At 37.0% G+C, this 12,333-nt stretch overlaps 1 protein-coding gene across 2 annotated transcripts in view; it reads right to left on the bottom strand.

Annotated features, from left to right (window-relative positions):
- Positions 1-250: 250 nt before the first annotated feature.
- The window catches only part of LOC140118408 (DNA repair protein RAD51 homolog 3-like), a 37,895-nt gene continuing 25,812 nt past the window's right edge, over positions 251-12,333 (bottom strand). For both annotated transcript variants that reach the window (XM_072136280.1, XM_072136279.1), the window contains 3 exons: positions 8,753-8,813; positions 3,921-3,981; positions 251-2,702 (listed from right to left, as the gene is read on the bottom strand). In XM_072136280.1, coding sequence (XP_071992381.1) covers positions 2,586-2,702; positions 3,921-3,981; positions 8,753-8,813 — 239 coding nt within the window. In that variant the 3' untranslated portion in view covers positions 251-2,585. The remainder of the gene's footprint in view (positions 2,703-3,920; positions 3,982-8,752; positions 8,814-12,333) is intronic.

Here is a 12,333-nt window from a genome sequence, read left to right as displayed (position 1 = left end):
GCAAATTTTTTTTTTTAATAAATATTGTTTGTTCCAGGTTTCAAACCATAGAGTAGAATTGATCTATAAAGCTCATACATACTCCTGTATTTGAGATGAAGTTGATCTCAAATTGAATTGCATAGATGTACAAAGTATTGTTAAAGTTGGCAAGGTGTAATTTTGGAACACTTTGTTATGTACTTCTAATCCTGATTGAGTTGGCAAAGTATAGTTTAAAAATTCCATGAACAATTGCATCCATCCTGTCTGTTGAAAAATACCCACTTTTTTATTTGGTTAAAGTTTTGTTAACATTTACATACCCAAAATATTAGCTAAAGACTTTAACAAATGGCTTTCATTAATAATGAACATTATTAATGAATTCCCTATTTTGTATTGGTCATTTTGATATATAATACGTATAGTATTTTTTTTTATTATATGGGGAAATGTCATTGAACCAATATTTACCAAAGTCAAAGAGACAAAATCATAGACATACAAAAACAAACATACATAGAAAGTAACATATACTTTGGCAAGATCTTAAAATGCAGCAATTACCTTTAGTCCCCTAATGGCTGCTATAAGCGTTAGTATAATACCAATCTAGAGGTAGTCCTTATTTAATATGTGACAAGGAAGCCCATTTTTCTCTAAATTGTTTTATATGCAATATCCCGTCCGTAGATAATATTTCTTCATATCTATAGCAAGTGATGAGTCTCTCAATTACCTTTTTCAGGAGTGGAGGGTTCGCGCTGTTCCATTTTGAGGTAAACTCAGCAACGATGGCTGAAAATAATCAGTTATCCATCTTACTTTTGTTGAAATTATTTCTACAGCCAAATTCAACAGTGCTAGTTCAGGACTAGGCCCAACAACAATACCGGATATCTTAGAGATAAAGGTGAAGATTCTGTCCCAGAGAGCTTTTATTCGGGGACAGGACCACAAAAGATGATAAATATCGGCCTTCATCCCACATCCTCTCCAACGTTTGTCACTATAAGTATGGAATGCTTTTGAAATTCTAGAAGGCGAAAGATACCAGCCTAACTGAATTTTCTTAAGTGTTTCTATGATTAATACAAATGTCTTGCCTATTCAATACAGTGTGCTCCTCCACTTCTCAATAGTAATTATTTTATTAAGATAGCCTTCCCATTTTATCATATAGCTCAATTTATACCTAATTTGGGTGGATATCAGTTACGAGTATATAGTAGAGATTCCTCTTTTAACAAATGTATTAGGCTGGAGAAAATCGCCATATCTTCAGTGACCTGAGAGCTTCAACTTAATTTCTTCAAGTATTTTATTTGTTCTAAAATATTCTCTAATTTGGAGATATTCTAGGTATTCAAGATGAAAATCAGCATAATTAAGTCATTGGGGATCATGTTTCATAGTTTTGTCTTTCTGTGGTGAATTTTAGAGACAAAAATCCTGTCTTTTTACTTGTGATACACGTTCAGCTTTTCCTATCCTGGCTGGCGCAAATTTTGGCTTCTTTTTGAGACTTTTTGTTGCAAATGTCTCAAATCCACATGGACACAAGCCATGTGAGGGGGTTATATGCAGGAGTGGACACTACTGTGAAATTGGGTTTTGAGGTCGCGTCCTGCATTTTTAAGCACTCTAGTCACACGCACGGAGATGACGACATATGAGGATGCGGTCACACATTTTTTCAGAAACCTTAGGGTACTTTAACTCTAAATTGTCTGATTGATCCTATCATATACTGCCATACTACAGGATAACAGTATATGGGGATTTTCCACATCATCTATTGCAATGTGCAAATAGTGTGAAAGGGTGAAGAACTTAGTTTTTCTCCAGAAACAGTGCTAATCTAGTCTTTTATCTCTGGACAGTACTGTAGCTCAGTGATTGTTCAACTGATTCAATGTTTGTGAAGAAGACAAATTCCAATCATGTACAAGTTCTGTAAGTGGATTCATGGGTATCATGTTGGATGTCATGTTGAATATCGAGTGGATATTATGCAGAATTTTCCATCATGGATAAATATGATGTAAACTTACATCTACTTGCAGGTTTCCAACAGATTTTTTATACTTGTATAATCCATACACAATATGAGTTGTCAATGTATTATTATGTTTTATGATTGTTTCATGTTATTATTATGGATTTTCCTTTTTTACCATTAATAGCAGCAGGTAAAGGACAATAAATAAAAAACTGTACTCAATTCTCCACGCTGTTCACAGAGTCAAAGGCTGCTTCCCCTTGGGTTGATGCCATGTTCAGTCTTTGCCACCACTGCAGCCAATAACAACCCTCGGCTGTTACCATGGAATGGAACAAACAGTATGTGACTGCAGGCAAAGAGCAAGAGGCAATGAGACCCACAGAGTAGTCTTCACAATTCTATTTTAAATTAAAACAGCAAAACAAAACAGAAAAACACTTTCATAACTATTTGGGATTAAACATCTTGGCACATTAATTCTTCAGTTCACAGTCATAATACAAATCAGTTATATTTTGAATTACAGCAAAACATTTATTGTGTATGTATATATTATGCCTTTGATGAAATCCAAATTCATAGTCAATGAAATATGATTTTAAAACCGGAATTCTTTATCATGTTCCCTTGGGCGCTTGCGTGGGTTGATATCAGACTTTGGTGTTGGAAAACTTGTCTTGGGCTCAACCTCTTGTACATCCCGAAAACCAATGTGCTAGACATAAAAGTTACATCTGTGAATGAATAAACTCTGATTCATCTTTGTATTAAAAAAAAAAAATCAACTGTTATAAAATAATGGTTCTTAAAATTACAATTTGCCCATTTCCACACATTACATAGCATTCCATTGTAAATGTAAATAAACTTTCATTGAACATTAAAAACTATACAGTTTTACATTAAATGATACATTTATGTTTGATAAAAAAAATATTGATACTGATGGAGATGAGCATTGTATGTGCATAAGGAACACATTACCTTTCTATGCAAGTAAGAGTCAAATAAAAGTTAAGTTTGTGATTTCCAAGTCTTTTTGGCACCGGCATATTCCCAGAAAGACTGTGTTCGTAGTAACCAGCCTCAAATTGCACAAAGTTAGGCTGGCACTTTAATTAAATCGAATTCATTTCTGACATATTAATCTCAAAATACATATAGGTGGAGAATCTCTTGTCTTAAGCTCATTAGTAACTTAGGATATATCGGAAACAAGAGGCTTTAAAGGACATGTGGGTAGTTTCCGGTAAAGCTTAGTAATGCTGAATTCCCTTTAAAACGGTATAAGACTATGTTCATACAAACTTGTCCAGCCCGTGAGAATGGGCCCGTTTATTGGTCTAATTCCATGGATTGCACGTTTTGGATTATAATTCTGTATGATACAAGGGCCTTTATCCGATGCAAAGACCACCTGTCTGCGGACCAAACTTCAATTAATACAGGGCCGGCAGACAAAGTCCTTGTATCATATGTCTGAGTGATGTAAGAACTCCCTTCCTCTGCAATATATGCAGTCTGTATGATTAGACTAACATACCAGCCCATTCCCGTATACAGCCCACTCAAAAGTGGGTTGTTGAATAATGTTGAGCATCTAAGAATTTCAGCAATGATCAAAGAGACCCGAAATTTGAAAGGTGAAATATAAATGTGTTTACATTAAAGGAGGAACTTATTGAATTCAACAAATTTAAATCCAACATGTGGCACCATACTCTTGCCCCATTATAGTCCATTTAGCTATAGTCATATTCATTTCTGGTGGTTGGTTTGGCAAGCTATAGATTAAGCACATGTATATTTCACACAGATCTGTATTTCAAGGAAGTACATATGAAGTTCACTTCTATATTTGTATCTATCTATTCATTCAAATTAAAATGAACACAATATTTTGTAGTTACACGATGTACAGCAAACTCCTTACCGTTATTTGGTATTGTACAGTTACATCTTTGTGGGTTGGTGCCTTAAGTAATTCTGCAAATCTAAAAATCACAAAATTGTCACACATTAAAATATAAACATAATCTATTCTTCTGTATATGCACCTATTAAAATTGTGCCAATTATGAGTAAACTATTAGTTATAAGCCAAACAAAAATATACTTGATTATTTTGAGTAGTATTTTTCTAGGTAGGAGCCTTTGAGCAATCCCCCCCCCCCCCCACACTTCGCCTTTATTCACATTTTTCAGTTTCATGAACAAAGCAAATGCCTCCTATTTATTATAAAGCACAGAGGAGATAAACTTTCTGTCAATTGTATAACACAAAACATAAACAAAAATACATCACTCAATAAGATGTTGATCTTGAATGTTTCTTTTAAAGATTTTATCCAAAAGATTTTTATAAATTATACAACCATTTCAGTTTTAGATACTCTGAGGACTTCGATTATGAGAGCTTTGGAGTGTTTTTGGAAATACTGTCCTGGATTTAATTGTGATTATATAATAAATCCACATTCGAGCAAGCATGACTATATCTGTACTAATTGTCCCCGAGTGTGAAATGTTGGTGCAGGCTGAATAATAAAAGCATGCAGTAATTTGTACAGATCATCTAAATGACACCAATCTTCAGGATCGCTGAGCCAGTATCTAGCTAATCATTTTATGCATCTGGTGCATTATCCCTGAAATCCCTTAGTGGAGTTAAAATATAGGAAAATGACATACAATATACACATATGGTGATTTCAACCTACTTCAACCTAAAGATTAGAAACTGTAAGAACTTTTCTTATATAATTTTGCTAATATAAGTCATGCTAATGAATAACAATACATATGCACTGTTGGCCACAAACTTATGCCTAGGATCCCAGGTAACCATGTGGTCTAAATCTTGGGCTGTAACTACGCATCCGCACCAATGACCGACAGCCTTGTCTTTATGTGTATACAGAGATGCTTTTCAAAGCGCCAATAGGATCTTTTTTATTTCTTGAAACCTGTTGATCAATCCCCTCAGTACCCTCCCCATTGCTCAATAGCATGCTGCCTGTAAATTCATGTAGCAGGTCCCCTTAAATATGAAAGAGTGGTCTCACATAGGCTTCCACTATAATGTGGTGGCTCCCTTGCCACCAACATACCTTTTATTGTGATTTCTCTTCTTTCTTTCCAAAAATGTAACATTTCTCTCAAAAGTAAAGTTGCTACTACACATGAATCCCCCAAACCTTGGTAAATAACTGATCACATCAGCTTTAACAATTGAGCCCCTAAAACGCAGTACAACCTACCCCTTCCTAATCCCTGGTAAACCCTACCCATAAAATTTGGACAGAGCCATAGATACATTTTCAATACATTTCTATTACTGTTTTGCACAAATTCTGTACAATGATTCTGAAGATACTGTTGCTGGTAAAATGTCCATATATTAATATTTCTCCAAATAAATTCTGTGATAAAACATATCAGTGCAGGTTTATAAATAACTATGAAAGTAAATATTTAAGACATACTGACACAATTTTAAAACACGATGACTCTAGGCATTGTGAAAAGCCTAAAAATCTTTGCTGCGAGATTCGTGTTAAGAATGCAAACTATTCTTGTAAATTCAATCTTGGACAGTGGCATTCTACTCAGCTGAACAAATTATGTATTGTAAAAGCATTTTCACGGCTTTCCTCTTCTGCCGACTCCATGGCAACTTATCGCAGACAAAGACGTACTAATCCAGAATAAAGTCAGGATGAAGGATGTTTTGTACGTTTTAAAGCTGACGCATTAGAAACAAACAAGTAAATGGGCCAATTGTTAGGCTCCGAGAGAAGCAAAATATAGGAGGAATAGGGGATTTGGCATACTAAAATAATAAAATGTACATTAAGCGCTAAAATGTACATGTTTATGCAAGATAAAATGAGAAAACACATCTCAGATTTTGTTGTGTAGTTTCTCACGTGTCTGGCAATATCCCACATGTGGATGTAAAATACTTTATGGGCCCATAACAGAGAGCAGAAAGGTAGATGCGCCATTTTGCTTTTGGAGGGCAAATTTTGCTGAAACAATTTTCACACACTATGTGGCATTTGCTGAGCCTATAACATACCAAAACAAAAGAAACCCATAAAAAGGTGCCCCATTTAAAACTAACCCAAGGGCTGTATTAGGGCTTATTTTTTGCAGAATTTTACATTTTATTGGGATCATTGTGGTGTAAATGTGATGTTTTGATCACTTTTTATTACTTTTTTGTTTGGAGGGATACGCAAAAATCCTAGTTTTTGCCATGTATTTTATTTTTTCTGTATTCACTGTACAGTTTCAAGAATGATTTTATTTTATTGCACGGGTTGTTAGAAATCTGAAGTCCCTAGTCAGAGATGATGTATCTGAGGAAAAAATGACTCTTTTGGTGAAATTGGCACTTCTCGAGCTTGCCATATAGGCAATTGGCCCTTAGGTGCCTGAGAACTTGTCGTACATGGGCCCGATAGGCCTCAAGGTCAGTCGAGAATCCCAGGATGTTGTCTAGATAGATCACGACACAGGTATAAATTAAGTCTCTGAAAAAGTCATTGACAAACTACTGGAAAACAGCTGGTGCATTACAGACTCCAAACAGCATGACAAGGCACTCGAAGTGCCAATCTCGAGTATTGAAGACGGTCTTCTATTCATTGCCTTCACAGATGCGGATGAGATTATATGCCCGCCGCAGGTCCAACTTAGTGACCACTCGCACCACGTTGCCGAATAAAAAGTTCTGTGATCAGGGGTAGCGGGTACCAGTAGTCAATGCAAGGGTGGAGAGAGCCATCCATCTGGGCCATGAAGAAGAATCCGGCGTCAGCAGGAGAGGAGGACTTGCATATAAACCCCTTTCTGAATTCTCCTTGACATAAGCCGATACAGTCGCAGTCTCAGGCACAGATAGTGGATACACCCAACCCCATGGCGGAGACGTGCCGGCATCAAGTCAATAGGGCAGTCATAGGGATGGTGTGTGGCAGAGTCTCCGCTTGTTCAAGACGCTGTTCCTCCAAGCACCATCTCTGGGACATACACTTCTCAGAGATTTTATCCCATGAATTCTCCACCCATGTCACAACCTCTTGCAGTATCTAAATGACCCACTAATGCTAATGTATAGCATGGGGTAGCTGCCACTGGGTCTTATTTCAAGGGAGGCCTTATATATCTAAGCTTGAACAAAATTGTACTAGGTCTTATTATTGGGGATGTCTTATTTTAGGGGAAACAAAGCTGTAACAGTCATTTGCAATCACTTTAAACCCCTTAAACCACCATGACGTTGGGGAACGTCCTGGTGAGCTTCTGTTTGGGCCACCATGACATTTCTCCATGTCATGTGGATCGCAAAGGCTTAGAAGCAGATCCTGTGCGATCCATGCAGGAGGCCGGCTGTATGTGACAGACAAGCATCTGCACGAGCAGCCAGGATTACTATTTAGGCACGACAGTCAAACTGAATGCAACATCTAAAGGGGTTACCTCTCCTCCCAATCGCTCCCATCCCTCCCTGTGCTTAGTATGAGGGGTGCCGATCATCTTGACGGTCTGATGAAGGACCCGAGGGCAGCCTTGTCTTGTCAGTGCAGTTGTCAGCCTATGCATTTGCATTTACTGATTAACCCCTACAGACCTGTTGGTCACATGATCGCAGAAGTGCAAGCCATGCTATTCACTGCATAGCGCTACTTCAGAGCTATGCAGTGAAGATAGGAAAATGCAGAAGAAGTAATAAAAAACTTCTACCTTCTCCCTAGGGTCCCTGGTGGTCTTTGGCTAACAGGGGAGCATAAAAAACTGCAGCTATGTTTTTCAACCTGCTGGTAATTTAAAGCTCTTCTTGATCTCCCCTCCATACTTTTACTCTGCATTGCAGCCTAGAGACACGTCGGCTAGCAAATAGCTTTTAGTAAACTTTAATAGAAGGAGAAATAAGGTAGAACATGGTTTTCTGACAAACTTACAATAATCTCTGGTGGTGCTTCGATCCAAATAATAATAGTCCTCACTGAAGCACTGCAGCAATTTTACATCCATTACTGACACAGCATTGACTATATCACTGCAGCTTTGTGTAATAGCATATCAGATTAATTTCAATGATAGAGAGATTAGGTACGCTATATACATCAAAGGATGGCTATAAAGTGTTCAATGTCTAAATATCCTGTATGACTAATAACATCGAAGCTGAATCATAGATTTAAATAAAAAAAAACAAAGTTAAAAGTAAAATCAATAAAATTTGGTTTGCCGATCTTTTTCTGCACATACCAGCGGCTGCTAAAACGCTGATCTCACTCTTCTCAAACAACCCATGTATTTGTGGTCCTTATGGGATGACAGTAGTGGGACTCTGACCATTTCCTATAATACTTCGCACAGTGCTGGTTCTAGAGACCATGGGATCGCCTACCCCTCTCCTACCCACCCTACTCTGTTCATCCGCTTCACTTGTTGTACCTTCTGAACTATGTTTGATTATTTGATTATTCTTATTGTACTTCTATGTCAGATAGTACTACATCCAAAAGGGATTTGTCATTACTTAAGTTAGCATTGCGGTTATACATGGTCTCAAATTCTACTACTTGTTCCTACTGTATGTTATTGATTGTCTCCTTTGTAAAATTTAAATTGGTTCTTGACATGGACCCTGTCAGGTCCATGGTTATTAATAAAATTGTACAACCTTTAATAAAATGTTCATTGAAAACAAAAACTATTCAACTGGCTGAATAGTAATAATCATAGTCTAACCTTTGCAATCCTCCCCAGCGAAGAATGATGCGATTAGTAGCTGCATGGCCCCAGCCTTCACCTGTAAAGAAAAAATCCATTAAAATCAAGCATGCATAAACCCTGGGACTCACTCATACATTTAGGCACTGTGATTGTGGTAATCTTCTAATATATATTACATAGTGAAAATATATCAGGGAGAGGGGGGGGGACATCTGAGGAAGCAGAGGTGGAGATAGTCTAACAGCCTGTGAATCTGCAGCATGGAGTGGCTCTGCGAACTTCATTAGCAGAATTTTCAACATATAAAAGAAAATGACCACAATCATAGTGCCTGGATTTATGAGTAAGCGACATTTTAAAAAAAATTCTCCATTTTAGAAATTCTAAATTACCGTATATAGGTGAGGTTTTTCAGCAATTTTTTTGTGCTGAAAAACTCGGCTTATACACAAGTACATATACGGTATCTACTTTTCAGACAAATAGTAAATAATTTGGGTGGTAAAACTAAGATTTCCCATATGTTTGCTTTATGTTTTCATTTTTTTTAAAATGTCTATTTAGATGTAAAGCAGCTTACAAATTGAACTCAGGTTTCCATATTTTCAGAGATTTCAGAATTTTATTTTTTTTTGGGATCGTTTTTGTTTTTAATGAGCATTAGAATATATATTATTAGAAACCCCCTATACATGACCCCATTTTTAAGTCTGTGCCCCTCCATTAAAAGCAGATTTTATGAGTATTGTAAACCCCTATCAGATCTTCACAGTAATTAAAACAAATGGAGGTGTAATTTAGAATTGTAAGGGCAGAAGGGAAGGAGGGTCATGCATTACTCAGTTTTGAGTCCTGTAGGATGTAATGGTTTTTAGTTGGTTCATAGGCACACTATTGTGAGCTATTTTAAATATTTACTGTTCCGTTAATGTTGCCATGTGATGGCTCTTTTTTTTCGGGATGAGATGCATTTTGCAATGCCACTATTTTGGGAAGGCTATACCCTTTTTGTGAGGGGAAAAGGAAAAACATCAAGTCTGTAATTGATTTATGACTTTTTTTGGGTGTTTACTCTATATCCTAAGTTATGTGTTATCGTTATTCTATGGGTTAGTATGATTACGACAATACCAAATTTCTACATTTTTTCTTCAGGTTTTACAAATTTTGTAATTTTGGGTGAAAAAAAATCTCATTTTTGCATTGCCATTTCCCAAGTGGCATAACATTATTATTTTTTGGTCTATAGAGTTGACGAAGAGCTTGTATTTTGCAGAACATTTTCTACTTTACGTCAGTTCAATTTTGGTATACAGTACATTTAACATTTTTTATTGCATTTTATGTGGGACAAGATATGTAAAAATCATAATTATAATTGGTAGGTTTTTATATATATATATTTTTTTTACGATGTGCATCATGCAGGTTCCATAAGGATATAACGTATTTTTCAGATGCTTCTTATTATAGGAAGCACCCCAGATTTATGCTTCTAAAAAAGGAAAAATATATTTTACACCAATTAAAATATCCCTGTTAGTCACACTAAAGCACAGCACACACAGCTCTCCTACAGCCATACATTTACACACACAGCTCTACTATACACATGCAGACACAAACAGCTCTACTATACACATGCAGACACACACAGCTCTACTATACACATGCAGACACACACAGCTCTACTATACACATGCAGACACACACAGCTCTACTATACACATGCAGACACACACAGCTCTACTATACACATGAAGACACACACAGCTCTACTATACACATGAAGACACACACAGCTCTACTATACACATGAAGACACACACAGCTCTACTATACACATGAAGACACACACAGCTCTACTATACACATGAAGACACACACAGCTCTACTATACACATGAAGACACACACAGCTCTACTATACACATGAAGACACACACAGCTCTACTATACACAGACGGAACCCCTTCCACTCTTCTTCTTACCCTGCCCCAGTGCAGCATGTCCCTATTCTCGGCAGCATGTGGTGATGTACGAAGCATGTGATTAGTCACATGATTCTGACATCACCGCAGGTCCTGTACCTGTAGGCAGAGGGAGAAAGCAGTGCGGAGATCCAGATCTCTATACCAGATCTCCATTACAGCAGTCAGGAGGATCTGGCAGTGCTGGATCCTCCTGACCTTCGGTTTATAAGAGGCAGGCATTTTTTAGTAAGATTTTTTCTTGCTAAAAAGTGCTTCTGATAGTCCAAAAAATATGGTAGTTTTATTGTATGGGTCATTACAGACATGGCAATACTGTATACATGGGGTTTTTGATTTTCACTTGTTTTGTTATATGTCATTTTGTATAGGGGCTATGTGGTCATTTTTATTGATGCACTAGTTTATTTCATTATTAAAAACATTTTTAATTTTTTTTTTATTATGTTCCACTACATGAGCAAGCAATAGTCTCATTGCTTGTTCATTACAATAGCCTGCAATGCTCATGTAATTGCACAGGCTGACACAGTGCCTGTAAGGACCTTTCTGTGACAAGACCTTTAAAGGAAACCTACCACTTCTGAAGGTAGGTATGAGATGCAAACACCGGCACCAGCTCAGGGTGAGCTGGTGCCGGTGCTTAGTCTCGTTAGTGTTAAAACCGCGGTAAACTTTATAGTAGAAACTGCTTCGGCGCTGCGCGCGACCGTGCGCGCGCAACGCCTGCGGCATTTCCAATGTAGGCGCGCGCACGATCGTGCGCACGCAGCGCCGAAGTGACATCTCTGCATGCATTAATAGTATGTCATGGTGTGCTAAGGTTAAGATATGCTTATGCTTCTTTTTTTTATATTATACGTATGCTTATTTTTTGTTTATATACAGTATATCGTTGAGTATAAGCTGATCAGAATATAAGCCAAGGCCCCTTATTTTAACACAAATAACTGGGAAAACCTATTGACTTGAGTATAATCCTAGTGCAAAAAATGCATTGGTCACAGCTTCCCCATTAAAGAAATGCCCCATGCATCACCCCCGTAATGAAATGCCCTGAAGCAGCCTCCCTGGTAATGAAAACCCTGCAGGAGCCCCACTAGTAATGAAATGGCCGAGGGGGAATATGAGTCTAAGGGTCTGTATACCCAACACTGTTTTAAATGTTTTATCTTTATTATTAAATAAATAAATAGAAAAATAAATAAATGCCTGATGCAGCCCCTAAAAAGTAAATAGAGCAGGCAGAGACATGTCCATGCACACTGCGCGCCAGTGCACACTTTTATGTCAGCAGTACTCGCTTTGTTACGATTGAAAAGAAGAAGAAAGAGGAAGGTGAGTATGCAAGTTTAATAGTTTTTTTATACACTAGTATATAAGGTAATTGTCTTTTTAGAACAGTTTTTAAATGGTATAACAAAAATTGTCCAGCAAGATATAACATGAGATGTAAAGTATATGGTGTCAAGTACAAACATAGTGTACACAGGCAATAATGAAGGTTCATCATGATGATCAATCTCTAGACATTGCAAACACTGTAAAATTAGATCAAATTTTAAATGCCGCACAGTTAAAAAAAAAAACAACAAACAAAAAACAC

Source organism: Engystomops pustulosus, chromosome 2 (assembly GCF_040894005.1).
Source record: "Engystomops pustulosus chromosome 2, aEngPut4.maternal, whole genome shotgun sequence".
Lineage (NCBI taxonomy): Eukaryota > Metazoa > Chordata > Amphibia > Anura > Leptodactylidae > Engystomops > Engystomops pustulosus.
This window is presented reverse-complemented; position numbering and strand designations above follow the sequence as displayed.